We start from the raw sequence: 21646 nt of genomic DNA on the forward strand, positions 1-21646 counted from the left end.
GTTACTTAACCTTTCTGTGTCTCAGTTTACTGGTCTGTAAAATGGGGATGATAACTGTAGTTCGTACTTCATGGGGTTGTGAGAATTCAGTGAACCCTTATATGTGCAGCGCTTAGAATACCACCAGGCACATAGTAGCAAGAGATATGAGCGTTAGCTATTATTAGTATCATAAATGGCTACATATGCACTTAATATACTGTTGTTTCTTTTTAACCCTGAGATGCTGTTTTAGTCCACTGGAGTACAGCTTACATGGATAGCATCTCGTGTCGGTGTCTGTGGACTGGTCCCATTATATGTGCTGTGGTCCCACACCATCTCCCGCCCACACCAGTTTTCTGGTTGCTGCACCAAAACGTGCACGGTACACAGAGAGGAAACCAGCAAGCGTTGTTTTTTCTTCTTCATGTGGCAGAGGAGTCAGAGGGAACAGCCAGGGCCCTGTATAGATAAGGCTCCTTTCAGAACTTCAACGTAACTTCTTGCATGCTCTGAAGCTTAGACCGGTAAGAAATCTTGGCTGTGTAAAACTAGAAACCAGAAAGAATTGGGTTTGAAAAAGTGATTTTATTTATTTATTTTTTGGCTGCACTGCGCGGCTTGTGGGATCTTAGTTCCCCGACCAGGGATTGAACCCAGGCCCCTCAGCAGTGAGAGTGCGGAGTCCTAACCACTGGGCCGCCAGGCAAGTCCCTGAAAAAGTGATTTTAATGTAAAGTTTTTGTCTGATTGCAGGGCAACTTTACTTTGATGATTTTCAAGGAAGCTGGGCTACGAAGTGGCAAAAGGTAATGGCTGTTCTGGGGCCAAGTTCCCCATCGGAAGCCTCTGGGGTGTGCTCAGGTTAGACAGTAGATGAACGTCGCTCCCCAGATAGTTGTGGGTTCGCCTGGTCTTGAGTGCTGACCTGTGGCTGCAAGGCCACGTGAGGGGATGGGGTGGCTCGTCGCTGAACCGTGTAGGATGACTTTTCCCTCGTGTCTCATGCTCGCTTTGCAGCTCCTGCCGTGCGGAACTCCTGCTCGCTGCCCCACCCTGTTGAGCTCTCCTTCAGGTTAAGCAAGATCTGACTAATGCATTCTTTGGAGATGCTCTGCTCGTTTTTCTTATGAGACTGAATGGCTCTTCCCAGATCACATCACTGCAATTGACTTGACCCTCAACTTTGAGAAATACTCTTACCTAGTCTGCAGCACAGCCGAAACTTCCACAGCAGCTGGAGAACATTGATTTGGGGGTTCGGCACCTTTTTCTTAGTTGAACAAAACAGTATATAAGTAAATAATACAGGGATGATCTGAAACTTCACCCTCTTTAATTCGATGTATCTAAACCCTGGATTTGATGATATTTCTGTGTAGAACTGGTCAACTTTAGCCCTGTCAGAGGGTGTGTTTAATGATCAGTTCCCAGAAAGAGTATCCACATGAGGAACTTTCTCCAACAGGCCTTCTTCCCTTCAGGATTCACTCACCTTCAGGTGTCAGAAATGACAGGCGTGTTCTTGCTCTCTGTATTCTGGAAAGTGGAGAAGCAGATGGTGAGAATGTGTTTACCTGGACTCCGATCAGCTGGTGGAGGCATTAGCAGTATCCCTAGTTCTGCACTGCGCACCCCTTTAGGTCACATCCAAGGCTTTGTTTTCTAGAGAAGCACAGACAATCTAAGGTTAAATATGCAAACGGGGACATACATACTTATGGTTTATCTTTTCCTTTATGTAAACCTGGAGTTTCCATCTCTGCCCCAAATCTTTTTTTTTTATTTTTTTGAGAAATGTCAGCACAGAGGGCAGAGGAATTACCTTATAGGGCGAGGATGCCCCGATGCAGCCTGTGTGGTCAGAGCCAACTGGAAACCCACAGAGAACCTGACTCACAGGCGTATTCTGTTAGGTCTTTTCTTTTTTTAATTGGCTGTCAACATTTAGAATTCAGGCAGTTTTCCATAAAAGGCCTCTTGAAAAATCGGAAGATCCCTCCAGGCTTGGCCCGCGTAGTGCAGTTAGCTGGAGCCGGGTTGAAGCTGCCTGTCGGCACTTCTCAGGGGCTGCTCGTTTATGTGATTTGTCTTGGCCGTGCGCGCCTTTGAACTGTGTCCTCCTCTGCTTTATGGCCAGGTATCAGACACTTTCCAGAAAGGCCTGGGTGTGAGCGGTGGTTAAAAGGCCACCAGGAAGGAGAATAATTGGTGCCCTCGAGACCCACGTGCTGCTTCTAGTCCCACTTGGCCTTCAGGGGATGGGAGTTCAGGCCGGCTGGGCTAGGTGCCCTGAATTTGCTGAGCTGTCTCCTTCCTGTCCATCTCTTCATTAAGCCTGAAAGTCAGGACCAGCGTGTCCTCATCCGGGGCGGGGGGGGGGGGGGGACGTTTTTCAGAATATGAAAGAAAGCAGCCAGAGACCACCCTGGCCCATTCGGAGGCTTACAAGCCCAGCTATTGCAACAAAAGGGTAAGCTTCCTGTTTACCAGACGGCGTGAGACAAAGTGGTTGTACTTCCTGGCTGTGCGGGACTTGGCACACAGGCTGTGTTCTGTCCCTCAGGACAGCAGGGCTGAATGCCGGCTCTGTGCTCAGCCCTTGCCCCCGTGGCCTGGGTCCTGGATGCGGGCCACCCTTGGGAGGGCACTTTGGCCTGGGCTCCAGAACCGGCCCTGGCCTTCTGAAAGGGAAGGCGGCCTCGCCTCCTTGCTGGCTTCCTCCTTAGCTTTCCTTTCCCTGTGGGGTCCAATCCAGGCAGCGGCGCTTGGCATGAACCTGAATCTAACCATAAATTCACATCTTTTGTTTTTCAGTCTGTAGGAAGCAGGATGTCAGTGCCTCTGGGGAAACAGCTCTTTTTTACCGGCGTGGCGGCTAGCGGGGGCTGCGCCCTTTTGTACTACCTGATACAGAGTAAGTATCCGATGAAGCGCCCGAGGCAGGGCCGCCTCCTAGTTGTCTCTCCCCGTTCCTCCATCAAAGGAAATACTTCAGATGCTTTCAGCAGGTTAGAGAAAGGAGGAAAGGACTATTTTTAGAAGCCAGTAAGCCATTCCATTGGCTATAGCTTCCTTCTTATCCTGTAATCCCAGTTTTCCCAGGAGCCACAAGAACAAATCAAAGGAATAGGACCCATTTGCATAAGAAGCCTCAGAAAAGCAAGATGGGCTTTCACTCCAGTGCACACGCAGTAGATCCATCAAGATTTCTGAGATCAGAGAAAGAACAGAGGGAGGGGGACACCAGATGGTTCACAGGTGTGGAGAACTGGCTCTTTCTCAAGTGTCCTCGGCCTGTTTGCCTTGCCATTGTCTGCTGTTGATTTACTGGAGGACGGGACCTTGCGCAGCGGACTCTGGCAAGAGCAGAAAATAAAAGCAGTGTCCAGGCTGGCAAAATCCTGGCAGATGCAGCTTCCAGCCCTCTGCACCCACATTTGAATTTGTAAAGACAGGCCGCGATTATTGTGAGCGGCCTTCTTGTGAGCAGCCGACACATTTAAGGGCATTTCCACGCTACTGGTTGCGAAGCAGCAGCAGTAGTTTTCTCCAGACTGACTTTCTTTGAAGATCTTTTATGCCCGCCCAGCTTGGCTTCTCACCCTGACTCCGCAGCCTGTTACTTCCTGCCAGGATGTGAGGATCACCCGCGACCCCGGCCCCTCCGCCCGCTCTTCCCCACCTTCCTTCAGGGCGGGCCCAGAGGCCTGCGAGTCTGGTGGTGGCCGGAGAGGAGCATTCCCAGGGATAATTCAGACCAGAACAACTCAGCAGCCCCTCCCCTCTGCCAGAGGGACGGAGGCAGGGCCTGACGGGAATGAGTACACTTTCGGGTCAGGGGCCTGGCAGCCCTTCCCCTTTAGGAGGCTGGGGTCGGCTGACAGCGATAGTCCAGTGGGCTCTGCAGCCAACTCCGGCTCTAGACTAGCTGTGTGGCCTTATGCGGGGGGAGGGGGGGGGGTCTGGCTTCTTCCTGGGCCTCAGTTATCCATGTGACGAGGGGTAATATTAGTGCCTGTATGCGAGGCTGTTGTAAACATTAATCTCACAACTTGTGGGATGCTGAGAAATCGCTCAGTGAAGATGAACTGTCTGGACCCAGCCTCTGCTTCTCCTCAGGGCTGGTACCCCGTTCATGCCTGCAGCATCCCCTCTCCTGGGAAGCGGCACTGGAGGGGCATTCTCCTTGGCCTCTGCAGGCTCAAGCCGCCTTTCCAGTCCATTACTGTGGCTGGGCCTAAGAGGGAAGTCTGTCTTGTTGCCAAACACAAAACCTTACTTGGGAAGCTCACTGTCCTTCGCTCTCTCCTTGGGGCGGCTTGTCCCACCTTGCATTTTCAGGGAGGTGCTTCCTGGAGTTCCTAGTAGCCTTTGGGCCAAGGATACCTGAGGCTGAGAGCAGTTTGTAAGCTTTATCTGCATGAAATGTTGGCATACATCTATAACCTTGACAAGTTAGCGTTTAGTCGTAGGTTCTGGCCCCAGCTCTGCCTCGGATTAGCTGTACCACTTTGAGCAAGTCATGGAACCAGAGGACTTAGAACTGAAAGAAAAGTTGGAGACGATCTGATCAGACCCCTTAGATGAAGAGAGGCAACGAATGAGGTGAGGAAATAAGAGGTGAAGAAATTGAGGCACAGAAGGGTCCAGTACCTTGCTCAAGGTCATCTGCCACATCGCTGCAGATGCCGACTTCCTATGTTTTGGTGTCTCTAAAATGGACAGTTCAGGGTAGATGGTCCCTAATGATAATTCCACCCATAAATTTCACGTTTCTGTTTCCATGTTGTACATGAATTACATCATCTCACTTTCTAGGGGGAGTATACCTGACCAAGTTCAATTAAAAAAAAAAAAAAGTAACCTTTTTCTTTCCCACTTAGAAACTTTTTCCAGGGCTTCCTATTACCAGTTGGCGTTGGAGCATCTGCACAGCCACCCTGAGGCACTGGAAGCTCTGGGCACTCCTCTCAACGTTCACTATCTCCGACTCACCGACAAGTACAACTTTGTGGACATTGCTGATGCAAAGGTAACGTGCTCCCCCTGCGAACTGCAGGCCGGGTGCCTACTGAGCTGAGGAGGGGCTGCCGTCCTCCGGAAGGAGTCTCGGAGGAAGCTGGAGAAAGATGTGGGATGGGGAAATCTGCTACGTACAACTGCCGCTAGGTGGTACCCAGCACCGTTTAAAAAAGCCTTATGGATTAATTTATTTTCATATAGATTTTTTCCTTTCTGGGGAATTGATGTGGCACGGAAAGCCCTGTTTGTGCTCAGGTCGCCATCTTGAACGGGAGGTTGTAGAGAAATGATCGTTGGCGGTTTGCCAGTATTTCAGCTTTGAACTTGAAATACACCTAAACTCTAGTTTTAAAGCTTATTTACATTGCTTCCATGGAATGCCAGTCCATTTTTTCAGCTGTATCTTATCTTCTTTTATAGTTCAACTGATAAAACTCAACTGAATATAAGAAGGGTTTTTTTCTTCTGTTTAATATGTTTTGAGTTGGAGGAATGATTCTCAGTTGTGTGGGGAATACAGAGATGCAGAAGGCTTTCAGGGAGTTTATAGTTTAAAATTCCAGCATAAGACAGGGTGAAGCAAATGCCTTAGTAGAGGCCTAGGAGGGAGAGAGGTTAGTGGCCTGGGAGGTTGTTGTGATGACAGGGAAGGCCACGCCGAGCAGCTTGTACACGAAGGCACATTGCTGTGCTCCCTGCCAGTGTGTCCTCAGCAGAGGTGCAGCTGCCCAGGGAGGGTGTGGGCAGGGAGAACGGGCTGAGGCAACCAGAGGGCTGTGACATCGTCTTGTGAGGTGTGTGCACTTAATTGTGACAAGCAGAAGCCCTGAAATATTTGGAGGACAAGAGTGAGCTGATCTGACCTAGTTTATTTTTTGTTGTTGTTTTTATTATTATTTTTTTTTGCGGTACGCGGGCCTCTCACTGTTGCGGCCTCTCCCGTGGCGGAGCACAGGCTCCGGACGCGCAGGCTCAGCAGCCATGGCTCATGGGCCCAGCCGCTCCACGGCATGTGGGATCTTCCCAGACCAGGGCACGAACCCGTGTCCCCTGCATCGGCAGGCGGACTCTCAACCACTGCGCCACCAGGGAAGCCCAGTTTTTATTATTTTTAATGGAAATAGTTTTATTAGAGATATTTTCCCCCTAACTACAAAAGCAGTTCGTGCTCAAGTATTCTGATAAGGATAATTGATGATTTTAAAAAAAAATTTAATTGATATATAGTGATTCAGTTGTTTGTTCTTGCAGATTATATTACATTATAGGTTATTACAAGATATTGAATATAGTTCCTTGTGCTATACAGTAAATCCTTGTTGCTTATCTATTTTATATATAGTAGTATGTATCTGTTAATCCCATCCTCCTAATTTACCCCTTCCCCTTTGGTAACCATAAATTTGTTTTCTATGTCTGTGAGTAAATAAATTCATTTTTATTATTTTTTAGATTCCTCATATAAGTGATATTGTATAGTGTTTGTCTTTCTCTGTATGACTTATTTCACTAAGCATAATATTCTCTAGGTCCATCCATGTTGCTGCAAATGGAAATATTTCATTCTTTTTCATAGCTGAGTAATAGTCCATTGTGTGTTTTGTGTGTGTGTGTATACATACATACATCTTCTTAAGCCAGTTGTCCACTGATGGGCCCTTGAGTTGTTTCCATGTCTTGGCTATTATAAATAGTGCTGCTATAAATATTGGGCTGCATGTATCTGTTTGAATTACAGTTTTTGTTTTTTCCATATATATTACCCAGGAGTGGTATTGCTGGATCATATGGTAGCTCTATTTTTAGTTTTTTAAGGAACCTCCACACTGTTCTCCATAGTGGCTGCACCAATTTACATTCCCACCAACAGTGTAGAAGAGTTCGTTTTTCTCCATACCCTTTCTAGCATTTATTTGTAGATTTTTTGATGATAGCATTCTGACTGGTGTGATACCTCATTGTGGTTTTGATTTGTATTTCTCTAATAATTAGCAATTTTGAGCATCTTTTCATATGCTTGTTGGCCATCTGTAGGTCTTTGGAAAAATGTCTATATAGGTCTTCTGCTCATTTTTTGATTGGGTTGTTCATTTTTTTGCTATTGAGTTGTATGAGCTGTTTGTATATTTTGGGTATTAACCCCTCGTCGGTTGCATCGTTTGCAAATATTTTCTCCCATTCCGTAGGTTATCCTTTTGTTTTGTTGATGGTTTCCTTTGCTGTGTACAGGCTTTTAAGTTTGATTAGCTCCCATTTGTTTATTTTTGCTTTTATTTCTTTTGCCTTGGGAGACTGATCTAAGAAAATATTGCTACAATTTATGTCAAGGAATGTTTTGCCTATGTTCTCTTCTAGGTACTTTATGGTATCATGTCTTATATTTAGGTCTTTAAATCATTTTGATTTTATTTTTGTATATAGTGTGAGGGAATGCTCTAATATCATTTATTTATATGTAGCTGTCCAGCTTTCCCAGCACCACTTGTTGAAGAGACTGTCTTTTCTCTGTAGTATATTCTTGCCTCCTTTGTTGTAGATTAATTGACCATAGGTGTGTGAGTTTATTTCTGGGTTCTCTATTCTGTTACACTGATTTACCTTTTTCTTTTGGTGCCAATACCATGGTGTTTTGAGGCTTTGTAGTATGGCCTGAAGTCTGGAAGTGTTACACCTCCAGCTTTGTTCATTTTTCTCAGGGTTGCTTTGGCAATTCTGGGTCTTTTGTGGTTCCATATAAATGTTAGGATGATTCCAGTTTTGTGAAAAATGTCATGGGTAATTTGATAGGGGTTGCACGAAACCTGTAGATTGCTTTGGGTAGTGTGGTCATTTTAACAATATTTTTCCAATCCAAGAGTGCGGGATATTTTTCCATTTCTTTGACTCCTCTTCAGTTTCCTTTATCAGTATTTTATAGTTGTCAGCATATAGATGTTTCACCCCCTTGGTTAAGTTTATTCCTAGAGTATTTTATGTTTTTTGAAGCGATTTTAAATGGGACTGTTTTACTTTCTCTTTCTGATATTTCATTAATAGTGTAAAGAAATACAACAGATGTCTACAAATTAACCTTGTATCCTGCTACCTTGCTGAATTCATTTATTACTCCTAATAGTTTTTGTGTGGTGGTTTTAGGTTCTCTATGTAGAGTATCAGGTCATCTGCAAATAGTGACAGTTTTACCTCTTTCCATCCAGTCTACATACTTTTTCTTTTGTGTGTGTGTGTGTCTGATTGCTGTGGCGAAGACTTGCGGTAACACTATGTTGAATAGAAGTGGTGAGTGAGCAGCCTTGTCTTGTTCCTGAATTCAGCAGGAAGGCTTTCAGCTTTTTACTGTTGAGTATTATGCTGGCTGTGGGTTTGTCATAAGTGGTCTTCATTATGTTGAGATGTGTTCCCTCTATACCTACTTTGGTGAAAGGTTTTATCATGAATGGTTGTTGAATTTTTATCAGCTGCTTTTTCTGCATCTATTGTGGTGATCATGTGTTTTTTGTTAATGTGGTGTATCACATTTGATTGATTTGTGTGTGTTCAACCAGCCTTGTGACCCTGGAATGAATCCAGCTTGATCATGGTGTATGATCCTTTTTATGTATCGTTGGATTTAGTTTGCTAATATTTTGTTGAGGTTTTTTTTGCATCTATATTCATCAGAGATATTGGCTTGTAATTATCTTTTTTTGGTAGTGTCTTTATTTGGTTTTAGGTGCTGGTGACCTCATAGAATGAATTTGGAGGTGTTCCCTCCTCTTCAGTTTTTTTTAGAATACTTTGTATGTTTGGTAGAATTCCCCAGTGAAGCCATCTGGTCCTGGACTTCGTTTGCAGGGGATTTTTGCAATGATCAGTCTGTTCAAATTATGTTTCTTCTTGATTCGGTCTTGGCAGGCTGTATGCTTCTAGAAACTCGTCCGTTTCTTCTGTGTTGTCCAATTTGTTGGCATATAACTGTTCATAGTATTCTCTTAGGATTCTGTATCTCTGTGATAACTGTTGTTATCCCTCCTCTTTCATTTCTTATTTTATCTGGGTCCTCTCTATTTCTTGGTGAGCCTGGCTAGAGGTTTGTTGATTTTGTTTGTTTTTTTGACCTATTTATTTCCTCTCTGATCTTTATTATTTCCTTCCTTCTGCTGACTTTGTTCTTTTTCTGACTCCTTTAGACAGTAGGTTAGATTGAGATTTTTATTTCTTGAGGAGGGTGTGTTTTGCTATCAGCTCTCCTCTTAGAACTGCTTTATGGTCCAGGTCAGAGTATGGACCAATCTGCTAGAAATAGTTCCCCCTTTTATTAAACAGTGGACTTTTTTTGTTTTTCTATTTTATTATGAAAGTTTCAAACATGCAGAAAATATCAAAGAATTTATGCTGTGGCACCCATATATCTGCCACCTGGATTCTGTAACTAATATTTTGCTCAGTGTGCTTTCATCCCATACCTGTTGTCTAGCTCTACCTTATTCTTGAAACCTATCTATCTTATTATTTTCAAATATCCATGCATTTCACCTTTAAATACATAAGCCATATATATCATTAACTAGAGCTTAATATATATTTTTTGAGGTAAAATTTACATTCTGTGAAAGGTGCACATCTAACTAACTGTCCTGATGAATTTTAACAAATGCATCCACCTGTGCAACTCAAGCCGCTACCTACATGTAGACTGCTCCCTCACCTGAGAGCTGCCTCATGCTTTTCCCAGTGGTCCTCTCACATCCCCACAGCTCCAGCAGAGGCACTTTCTGACATTTTTTTCCCAACCTAGTTTGGTCTAAGACATGGAATCACGCATTATATACTCTTGGGTAAGGCTCTTTCACTCTACGTGTTTTTGACCTTTATCCATGTTGTTGCATATATCGGTAGTTCTTTTTTAACCGTGGATTTAAAAAATAATCATTGCAAGTACTTAGAACATTGAGTTTGGCACATAAGGTCTCCTTGCCAGATAGGAGCACTGCCATTGACCTCACCAGGTCATCCAGAGAGGGGCAGGGCATTTGAAGGGAGCCAGATGGAAAATAAGGTGAATTCTCCAGCTAGGCTCAAGTTTGAAAACAACCAGGTTCTGTGGATAATCACTGGATTTCATAGGTTATCTCTTGAGAGGACAGCACTATATATACACTTACCTCTCTCATTTTATACCCCCAGTTGAAGATTCCTGTCTCTGGACCCAAGTCAGAGGGCTATGTCTATGTCACCTCATCCAGAGATGCCCCCTTTAAGAGGTATGATGGGAAAGTGGGTGGGAATCAGGCAGCAGGAGGAGAACCTTCTGATGGAAACGATTTCCGTTTTCAATTTTAGTTACATGATTGTGGCAGTAAGAATTAGTTTTTCAAAGCTTGAGAAGTTTCACAGCTCGGACAGCATGCCGCTACTTGGGCTCTTAAGCTCAGTCCAGACATTTTATCCAGTGCACGCTACTGAATTTGAAGAACTTTACAGTTGTAGTGGTCTAGGTCTGCCATAACTTGCTGCTATGTCGCAGCTTCCAACACTGCTGCCTCCGTCATTACAAATGAATAAAGGCATGGGGTCCTGTTCCAGAATTATTCGTCACATTCTTTAAATAAGCTCTCTACCCCATTAATTGGCTTTTCTTGTCTGGTTGCCAGTAGCTACACTCACTCACTTCCCCCACGGGAAGCCTCTCTCAGAGATGTTTGCTGTTTAGCCAGGATGTGTTTTAATTCTCAAGGACAAAAGGAGCAGGCAGCCCCTGCCTGGCTCCCCTGGACTCGCTGCCCCCTGAGCCTGGGATTAGTGGAGGAGCTGGCCGGCTTCCAGCCCGGAGCTGGAGGTCGAGGGGAAACGGGGAGGAGCGGGCTGCTTGCTTGGTAAAGCTTGCCTTGACGGTGTTGCTGGTTAAATAATGTGAGCCTGGAACAGAAGGTTAAAACGTTAACATACTGCTAACATAAAATAGTGTTTAAAAAACTTAAGACATTCCTAACAACTGCTTTTTTCCTTTTAAACCATGTCTGTCTTTTGCCTCAGTGTTTCGTTGATTAGAGACTATACTTTTGGTTTCTCTCAGGTGGAACCTTCAGGAGGTCTTCTTAGAGCTCAAGGATGGCCAGCAGATTCCCCTGTTCAAGCCCAGTGGGGAGAACAGCAATGAGCTGAAAAAGGAGTGAAGGTGATCAGCCCGTCCTAGCCCGGCCTCCCTCCTCACCATGTGTGCCCCTGTGGCTGCAGGCCAGCCCCCAGGTCGGGCTGGCTGCACGTGTGGGCATACAGTGATCTCAGGATCATTCTAATTTGACCAGTGACCCCTGCTGAAGTTTTTAATTTCATCAGAAAGCTACTATAATTTATAAGAATTAATTTGAAAGTTCTCTATATAGAAGCAAAGCACAGAATAAAAGGAATCAGTATTAATAATGTTGATTTCTCATCTCTTTTTCTCTTCTCTCCCCTACCCCACTTTTCAGCCCTATCAATGAGAAGGTTTTAGGTTTTATTAGTCTTGCAAGGGGACAAAGACCTTCCTTCCCGCTGAGCGCCAGAGCCTACAAAATCCAGAAACCTGCCAGCTTTGCTTTGCAAAGGCCAGTCTAACCCCCTCAGTATTACTAGGCTTAATGCAGGTGTCGTAAAGGACATTCATGAGCTCCTTTACTGTATTCTTAATAGTCATTGGAGGGGAGCCTCTCAGAAAAGATTAAGCTTAAATATGCCAGTACAGAGTACAGGACTTTCATCGTTAGAAGTTATTTCTGTTCTGTAATTTCTTTCTTTAAAAAATATGCTCTTTGAATAGATCATGAAGTGAAAAAGTTCTTTCCCTGAGAGCTTTTGTCGATAAATATTACGATCTGTACAGTCTTTTTTGTGCTGCTTTATTCTTTAACCATTACGTACCGTTCTGTTGTGTACCTGTCACTTTATATAGTGCCTCATACCTGACTGTTCTATAACAGCTTTTACTTACTTTCAGTGTTTGCTGGATTTTTTCTTGCTGTGGCCAAGCCACAGAAAACCAGGGCCTGAGTGGACCATCTGTTCCGAAGTAAAAGCAAGTAAGTAAGTTTCTGTGTACGATTTGTATGAAGAGGCTTTCCTAACCCAGCTGACAGGAAACAGTATGTAGTGAAAAGATCCTTGATTTCTGTTTTAAAGTCACCATCTTGGGTATTATTTCCAGTTAAGCATATTTCCATGGACTTCTTAATGCCTTTATGGTTGATTGTGAACAGGCCAGAACCTGGTCCTTGCAATAGACATTGTCCTTTCTTTCCTTGAAGCCCACTACTTCCTGTGTGTCCAGTGATCACTGTGATCCAGCCATGGACTCCCAGTAATGACCTGGAAGACATCTTGGAGGATGCACGTCATCATCAGAGGCAAAGGAGACTTTTCACTGTTTGAGCAAGTGTTCCCAGCACACCCCATGAGTCAGCCCAGTGGTGACTGGAGAAAGGGCTCACTAGAATTGTAAGAATTATAGATTTATGAAGACTGCAGAAGAGCGATCACAGCCAACAAGTGGTGGTAGGACTCCCACGTGCCTTTACTAAGATGCTGTATGGTCTCTGCTCACAAGCGGCTTATGTAATACTGGACTAGAAGAGTTCCAAGCAGCGGTGCTAAAACGAGGTAGGAGAGAGACCGATTAGGAGGAATCCAGGAGGCCAATCAGGTCACTCCTCCCTCTTGGTGGACTGGTGACCTCATGGGCTTATTTCAGACGTGATGGAGACTGCCTTGCAAATAGAAAAACCATGAAAACAGGCCTCAGCAGGGGAGGTGTGAGCTATGCTCCAGAAAGAAGATCTGCCATTTGGCCAGTGTATAGGTTAGCTGAAGATACAGTAAAAGCAAGCCCTGGACAGGTGAGGTGACCAGAGCATGAATGCCAGCATTAGCATCTTGCATTGAGCTTGTAGCCCTCAGGTTCTGGAGTAAGTATATGATTCTACTGTTAATGACGGTTTAAGAGACTGTGCAGAATTATACTACTACTCCCAGTTTTGGTGAAGTTGCATTCAGCAAAGATGAAGCTAAACTGAATGACACCCACGTGAAGCAGCCAGCACTGCACCGATGGTGGCCTCTGGCACAGCGGGAAGGCCAGGGCAATGCTCTGTCGACAGCAGCTCCACAGGGCTTTCTGAAGGCTGCTTGACTCTGTTTTCAGTTTGTCCGTATGAAAACTATGAATAAATACTTACCAATCGCTGGTCTTACAGGCGAGGCAGCGTTTATACTGCTTGTTGGGAGGCTTGGCCAAAAGATGCTGTATCCACAGGAGGCCCCATGAAGGGGTTGGGGGGCGTTCAAGGAGGAGGTGAGAGGGTGATGATGGGAAAAGCCTCCAGCCTCCACCCACGGGAAGAGCCTCTCCTCCTCGGTAACCTGTCCACCATCCAGGCTTGTCTTTCCGCCGACTCCAGCAGTTGCTCAGTTCAAAGTGCTGTCAGGAACGTGTACAGAAAAGTTGACATTTTACGATCCAGGGTTCAAAAGTGGGAGTTGACAATATTAGAAACATGCCTCTGTATCATAGATCACATTTCATATAATAATGAAAGGCATTTAATATACCATTAGAAGAAGTAATGGAGAGCAGACAATACTTAAAATAGCAAAAAGCAAACCAAAACAAAAACTACTTAGGAAAAAGTGAGCAAGAAATCTGCAAAACTTATATGAGAGGTCTAAAACACACTACTGAAAGGTACAAATGTAGAACTGGACAAAGGGAAAGACACACCATGTTCTTGGATGGCAAGATTCTTCATCATAAAGATGTCAGTTCTCCCTGAGTTAAATTTAATGTGATTTTTAAAAGACAAGCTAATTAATTGTAAATTCCTTTGGAAGAAGAAATAAGCAACGATAGCTAGAAAATCACTGCAAAGGAAGAGTAAGGAAGGGGGGGGCTAGTCTTACAGACATTAAAACATATTTGTAAATAAAATAATGAAGTGCTGGCACATGAAGAGACAATGCAATGAAAATATAGACGTGCATATGGAAATCTGGTTATGGTAAAGCAGCATCTAAATCAGGGAGGGAGAGGAAGACATTTGAAAAGTGATGTTGGAACAACCTGATAGCCATATGCAAAAAGATGAAATGGGATCAACTGCTCACCATACATTCCAATTGGATCAAAAGATCTAAATGTAAAAATGAAACCATCTAAGCACTAGCAGAAAAATATGGGTGAATTCTTTTATAACCCAGAAGTGGAGAAACTCACCTAACCATGATTCATTATAGAATAAAGAAAATTGACTGTATAAAAACAAATTTCTGCATGTCTAAAAATACCAAAAGCAAAGTAAAAAGCAAATGGTAAATGGGAAAATATTTAGAATATAAATCACAAAAGTTAATATCCTTAATTTCTAAAGAGTGAAAGTTGAGAAAACAGTAACCCAATAGAAAAATGGGCAAAAGATATTATGTATTCACAGAAAAGAAATGCAAGTGACTCAAACACACTAAAAAAAAAAAAAAGGTCAACCTCACTCTTAAAAAGAATATAAATTCAAACTACAGGAAGATACCATTTTTCTTCTAGCAAATTGGCAATAATCCCTAAATTTGAGAACCTATTTTCTCAAAAGGCTGTGGGGAAATAAGCATTTTTAAATTGCTGGTGTAAAGACAAAATGAAGCAACACCTGTGGGAGGGAATTTGACAATACCTAGAAAAATGTCACGTACACTTACCATTCTATTCAGCAATCCCACATCTAAGATTTTATCCCAAAGTACACTGGCAAAAAATACAAAATGCCATTTATGTAAGGTTATTTAATGTAACACTATTGGTAACAGCAAAAAACTGTAAACAACCCAGGTACAACCCAAGTCTCCACTGATAGAGAATGGGTTAAATAAACTTTGACTTCCATACAGTTGAGGAGTCTGTACTTGTGAAAAGGAATTTTATATATGCATGTGTATATGTATGCATATGTTAGCTTCTACTTTCAAAAAGAAACAACGGAAGAATAACTAAAATCAATACAAGTAGTTACCTTTGGGGAAGTAAACAAATGGCCAGGGGATGTAAGTAGGAAACAGGGATGGAAGCTGTACTTTCCTGAATGTACCTTGTTTTACACTTTTGACTTTGAAATCATGCTCTTTTGTTTTTACATAATTTAAAAATAAAATCACAAAGAAAAAAATCTTTAAAATACTTCTTAAAATATTGAAACAAATGAACCACACAGAGAAGAAATATTTCAAGTGACTTTCAAACAGTTCTGACTCAACATCCTTGGTGGGATATATCCTCATGGCAAAAAGGAACCTCAAGAAATTTTAAACTACTTTCAGTGGTCTAGTGTTAGTGCCCACGTGCGTACACACACACACACACACACACACACACTCTCACTCACTGGAGACTTCCTCCTTCCCATACTTGTCTCTCCTTCTACAACAGAGAGAAACCTGGCTCTCATAATCCGAGGTGTATTTACTAATTTGCTTAAATCTAAAATACACAGAAGGAGTTCTCCTACTGTCAACTTTAAAAAGCAAAAACCCCCAGGAGGGACAAGATGGAGTAGACACACGTTTCCCTATTCTTCCCACTAAGCACAGCTAAAACCCTAGACATTTATCAAACACACTGAAAAATGAAAAGAAGGCAGATTGGCCGAGGATCTTGGGACCCAAGTGATAACAGCAGTGAGTTCCCTGGGCTTTCTTTTGCCTCATGTGTCCCAGACTAGGTGCTGGTGAAACCAGCAGCCTAGAAACACCAATGGCTGCAACAACAAAAGCCAAGAAAAGCCTGCTTTCTCAAGCTAAAGAACTTTCACACAGTAATCGCCCTATTCTAGCCAGACACCATGGAAAAAAAAATGGCCCCAACCCTACCCTAGCCTGTCAACAAAGGCCAGGTGGAGAGCCGAGACTTGCTCCCCTTACTCAGCTAGAACAAGGCCTTCCCCGCCCGCCCCTTTGGCCCCCGTCCTCTGCAGGGTGTGGTGGCGGAGAAGGCCCAGGGGAGCTACACCCGCCTTTCCTGCCCGCTGGTACTCCCACCCCCCGCGGCATCAGTGGAGCCCCTATTCTTCAGTGGGAAGCCGTAAGGAGGTACCCCTCCCCCTGCCTGGGTGTCAGAAGAGGCCAAGTGGTGAGCCTGGACCTTCACCCCCAACTGGCAGCAGTGAGGAGGCAGTGTACATATCCCCGCTTCACCCACCGGTATGGCGGTGTCAGGAAAAGCCTGCTTTTAAAACAGAAGATTTAGACAAGATCCAGAGTCCCGTGACATAAAACCAGACGTCCAATACACAATAGAAAACCACGCTTTTATACCAAGAACCAGGAAAATCTGAACTTGAAAAGAAGGAAAGAAATCAGGAACTTGAAGATAAAATAGAAATTACCCAATCTGAGCAGAGAAAACAGGCCGACAATAATACCTGTGGTTCTATAACAAAAAAATCTAGCATTCATGTCATTGGAGTCCCAGGAGAAGAGAAAGGTGGGGCTGAAAAAAGCATTTGAAAGGATTAACGTCTGAAAAGTTTCCAAATTTGGCAAAAGACATAAACCTATATATTTAAGAAGCCGAGTGGAACCTAAACAGCGTAAACCTAAAGAAATCTATGATAACACAAACTTCTGAAAACTAAAGGCAAAGAAAAAAAGCTTGAAAGCAGCAAGGCAGAAATAGCACCTTACCTATAGGGGAAAGATAATTCAGATGATAGCTGTCTCCTCATAAACCGTGGAGGCCAGAAAAATGGCACAAAAGTTTTCAAGTTCTAAAAGAACTGTCAACTCTGAATTCTGCATCTGATAAAATTATTCTTCAGGAACGAAGGAAAAATAAAGACTTTCCAGATGATGGAAAACAAAAAGAATTTGCTTGAATAGACTTCCCTTAAAAGAATGACAAAAGGAAGTTCTTGAAACAGAAAATGTTGAGGAAAAAAAGTCTTGGAACATCAGGAAAGAAGAACAATGGAAAGAGCAGAAACATGGGTGAATATGATCGACTTGACTTCTCCTCTTGAGTTATCGCAGGAATTGTTTGGTTGTGGAAACAAAATGTATAACATTGTCTGATGTACTATTTACCTGAACTGGTAAAATGTTGACACAACCCATCTTTGTTGCTATGAAATAGTTCTGTATCTAAATTGTGGTTACAGGAAACTACATGTGATAGAGTGGCATAGAACTGTACACACGCACTGCTTGGATGTCAGCCTCCTGGTTTTAGCACTGTACTACAACTACACAAGATGTGTCTGTACTACTATCTTTCCAACTCCTTTTAAGTCTAAAAACTTTGTATTTTGAAATAATTGTTAAGGTGTAGGACAAGGACACTGAATATGCTGCTTTGAAAGGGGCAAAGATGAGGTGATAATCCTTCCCTCCTGAATAATCTCCAGCTCTCTGAGGATTAAACATCTCTCTTCCTAAATATCTTTTTTTTTTTTCTTCTAGGTACATTTCTCTCACAAGTTATTAGAAAACTGGTCACTTTACAGTAATGGAGATAACCGAGAGATAATAATTTTCATGAAAACCGATCAGTGTATTGCAACTAAGAGAACATTTTTATGTAAAAATGTTGTTATACTATTGCTGATGACATATTTAGTAAAAATAGTTTAGTTTTAGTAGATAAAACTCACTTGTTTTAATAAAAACTGTAAGAATGAATGCAAAGTCCTAAGATTATTCTGCCATGTAAAATGAACTGCTCCCCAAAGGACTGTGTCAGTATTGGTTTGAAATAGGAAATATCTCCTATTTAGAATATGTTTAGATTACAAGAGCCTGGCAGGGGGGTTGGCAAACTTACTCTGTAAAGGGCCAGAGAGTAACTATTTTAGGCTGATTAGGCCATAAGATCTCTGTTGCAACTACTCAACCCTGCGGGTTTTCCCGTGAAAGCGGCTGTAGACAAATGTAAATGAACAGGCTGTGTTCCAAGAAAGCTTCCTTTGCCAAACACGCCACAAGGGCATAGTGTGCTGACCTCTGTACCAGCCTAATCTCAGGTTACCTATCCTCCAGTCATTAACAAAAATTCATCCACAATCAAGCTACACAAAAATAATTTAAAAAAATGATTGTTTATGGACATTAATATGTAGCCCAAGGTAGACTCCACTGAGGTTAAAGCCCTGGAAAGCTCAACGATTCTATCCTCTGTCTTGCCGGCAGCTGCTAAGATCCTGGGCAAACCACGTATTCCCTCTGAGATTCTATTACCTCCTCTCTACTTTGAGAGAATTAGGAGGGATGTTATTCCTTCCCAATTTTGTTACCATGAATTTCAATTCAGCAGACTTACTTCCACTCTTACCAACAAAACTTTAGACCGAGACTTTAAATGAAGAGCTTCAAAAGAAAATGACACTCATTTTTATTTGAATAATTTATAACATAGGTCTGATGAAGCACAGTGAGCTAAAACTGACCACTGGAGGATTAGGAATGTCAAAAACCAAAACTGAAAAACAGAGAGTATCCAAAACAATAGCATCAAATAACAAAATACACAGGGATAAAGTTCGCAAAGGATGTACGAGGACTCTACACTGGAAAATATAACATGATGCCGAGAAAAATTGAAATAAACGAACGGGAATACACACTATGTTCACAGCCTGGGAGAACTGTTAAAAAGTCAAATTGATTGACAGATGAATCGCAAACAAAATCCCACGAGGCTTTTTTAGGGGGTGATTTTGGTAGAAGTTGACAAACCAACGCTAAAATTTCTTCAGAAATGCCAAGGACCTAGAATAAACAACAGTCTGAAAAATGAAGGAATTGGAAGTCCTACTGTACTTGACATCAGGACTTACAAAGTTCTGACAAAAAGATAAGCAAATAAATTAATGAAACAGAAGAGTGTGCAGAAGTAGATCCACAGACATACGGTCAGATGATTTGAGACAAGGACAGCAAAACAGTTCAATGCGGAAAGGAAAATTGGTCTGACAAATGGTGCTGGAACAACTACATATTCATACGGAAAACAAGGACACTTGACCCTACCTAACACCAAAGGGGACAAAAGTGTAAAGTGGATTGCAGGCCTGAACATAAAAGTTAAAACTATAAAGCTTAAAAAAAACCTTCGTGACTTTGGGGTAGGTAAGGACTTCTTAAAGAGGATACAGAAAGTATTAACCATATAAAACAAAAATTGATGAATTGGACTTCATCGAAATTACAGCTACCTTCTCATCAAAAGACACTGTTGAGAAAACAGACAACCCACAGTCGGAAAAAAATATCTGTAACATGTAAATCCTATAAAGGACTTGTATCCAGAATATATAAAAGATTATCACAACTCACTATCCAATTAATAAAAAGGGAGAAAAAGGACGACACAAAAAAGGTTCAACAAACACATGAAATAGTGTTTGTTCCTCACTAATCATCAGAGAATAGCAAATTAAACCACCTTGTGATACCACCACATACCCATGAGAGTGGCTAAAATAAAAAAGATGGCCAACAGTAAATGTGAAGCAATGAGAACTTGCATATATTGCTGGCAGGAGTGGCAAACAGTACAATCGCTTTAGAAATGGTTGGGCATTTTCTTAAAAAGTTACATATCCATCTCTCCCGTGGCCTAGAAATTCTACTCCTGTTTAATCTAAGAGAAATGAAAACGTGTCCACAGAAAATCCCTGGACAAGAATATCTGAACTTCCCTGGTGGCGCAGTGGTTAAGAATCCACCTGCCAATGCAGGGGACACAGGTTCAAGCCCTGGTCCGGGAAGATCCCACATGCCGCCGAGCAGCTAAGCCCGTGCGCCACAACTACTGAGCCCGTGAGCCACAACTACTGAGCCTGCGCACCACAACTACTGAAGCCTGCGTGCTCTAGGGCCCACATGCCGCAACTACTGAGCCCGTGCTCCGCAACAAAAGAAGCCACTGCAATGAGAAGCCCGCGCACCACAACTAGAGAAAAGCCCGCATGCAGCAGCAGCAATGAACACTCAATGCAGCCAAAAAAAAAAAAACACCAAACAAAAACAACAGAAAAAAGAATATCTATAGCAGCTTTATTCATAAGACACAAAACCTGCAACAGCCCTGGGGTCCATGAACAGAGATATGGTTTTACATAAGCTGGTGTGTTCAAACAGCACCACATGGCAACAACGAGGAACACACTGCTGATACAAGCACCAATATGTATGAGTCCCAAAATCACGCTGAGTGAAAGCCACGGCAGGGTGGACGTGCCATTAATTCCCTCTCTCTGAATACGTGCATTTGTCAAGCTCGAGAGAGGCTGGTACGGATTTAGAGCTTTACACTTCGTAACTTGTAAATCATATCCCCTCCGACAATAAAAGCATAGTTGGCAATTAAGGCTCTTGAGGTTAACGTTTTTAATCCAGCTCTTTTAATTCTGTAACAAATTGAAGGTCCTAAGTGCTAAATGACCTTGAGCCATACTATCGTATTTTTAATTTTATCAGTCTAATTCAGATTTCTGCAAGTGTGAGCTTAAAATGTATTTAGGATTTGTTTCTTGGTACCTTGAGATGATCCATGTCGGTGGCAGGGAGCGATGTTGCTCAGGCCTCCGTGGACGGAGCCGCACAGCATTCACCTCGTGTCCAGCAGCCTCTAAGCGACCTCTTCTCTCCTACACTTTCTTCCAAACTGAGGTCTGTTGGAAAAGTTTAAGATACACCACAATTAGCATCTGATGTGCCTCTGTAACTATGAGAGAAAGCCATATTCTCCTACTTTTCATGTGAAAACAACAAAATGAAACATTAAAACACAATTTCCCAGTTGACTAAAACCACTTACATTTTGCGTATTTCATAACTTCTCATCAAGCTAAAATATGATAATGTTGAATTTTATTATAATTAAAACTGGAGTTCTAAATTGCATGGATATGAATAGTTTAGTCCATTGTAAACAAGTGAAAAGAAAAATTAACAGAGCTAGTTGGTTAGTAATTAACAGAAAGTTTTGGTCCAATACTGTGAAGACTCTTTATGCTCTATTTATATGACAGACACCAAAAAATGTCAATATATCCCTTTACCAGTGCAAGTGCTTCCAAAAAAGCAGTGTACAATTCTAAATTCAAGGCACCAAGAGCAGCTAAGGACAGCTGCACACTGCAAATGGCAAAGTGGCCAGCTAAAAGAAAACACGTCTATTTTTCTTTTCTTTTACAGATACAGCAATTACATTAAATGTATTACGAATACAGTATAAAAATGGCTTGGAAAAAGTCTAACTGTTGTCCACACGATTATGATTTTAAAACTGAATAAATTCATCAAGTATAAAAATGTGTCATTCAAATAGTGGATTTTTTTTCTCACCTCCCTCCTATTTTTGTTGGAGGTATTTATAAAAATTTGCCTAAAATTGTATTTTACCTCTTTTCAAGACTTACCTGAGGCTTTAGCATTGTGGCCGTGGGTTTTCATTGAAAATTGCCACTGTAGCAGAATTTCCTCTTCCTCTTTATAGAGCTTGTTTAGAAATGCTCGTTTCCAAGAAACTGTATAAATCAATAGGCCAATTTAGTGAGAAAACAGTGCAAACAGAGGGTTCGAACTGCCTAATCAATTTCACCTGATGGTGTCGGAACAACACAGGGCCTGCGACACTTGCAAG

The 21646-nt window shown here is 42.5% G+C and overlaps 1 protein-coding gene across 15 annotated transcripts in view; it reads left to right on the plus strand.

The window, feature by feature from the left end:
* Positions 1-21646, plus strand: part of COA1 (cytochrome c oxidase assembly factor 1) — a 98320-nt gene that overhangs the window by 74631 nt on the left and 2043 nt on the right. For 4 of the 15 annotated variants that reach the window (XM_067745831.1, XM_067745839.1, XM_067745835.1 and 1 more), the window contains 5 exons: positions 739-791; positions 2800-2899; positions 4869-5017; positions 10174-10250; positions 11063-11409. In XM_067745831.1, coding sequence (XP_067601932.1) covers positions 739-791; positions 2800-2899; positions 4869-5017; positions 10174-10250; positions 11063-11162 — 479 coding nt within the window. In that variant the 3' untranslated portion in view covers positions 11163-11409. Of the gene's footprint in view, positions 1-738; positions 847-1450; positions 1544-1993; positions 2123-2322; positions 2456-2799; positions 2900-4868; positions 5018-10173; positions 10251-11062; positions 11410-11965; positions 12048-17460; positions 20042-21646 lie in introns of those variants that run through there. The other 11 variants (XM_067745830.1, XM_067745832.1, XM_067745836.1 and 8 more) reach the window with 7 other exon arrangements.

This window comes from Pseudorca crassidens, chromosome 8 (assembly GCF_039906515.1).
Source record: "Pseudorca crassidens isolate mPseCra1 chromosome 8, mPseCra1.hap1, whole genome shotgun sequence".
NCBI classification, from domain to species: Eukaryota; Metazoa; Chordata; class Mammalia; order Artiodactyla; family Delphinidae; genus Pseudorca; species Pseudorca crassidens.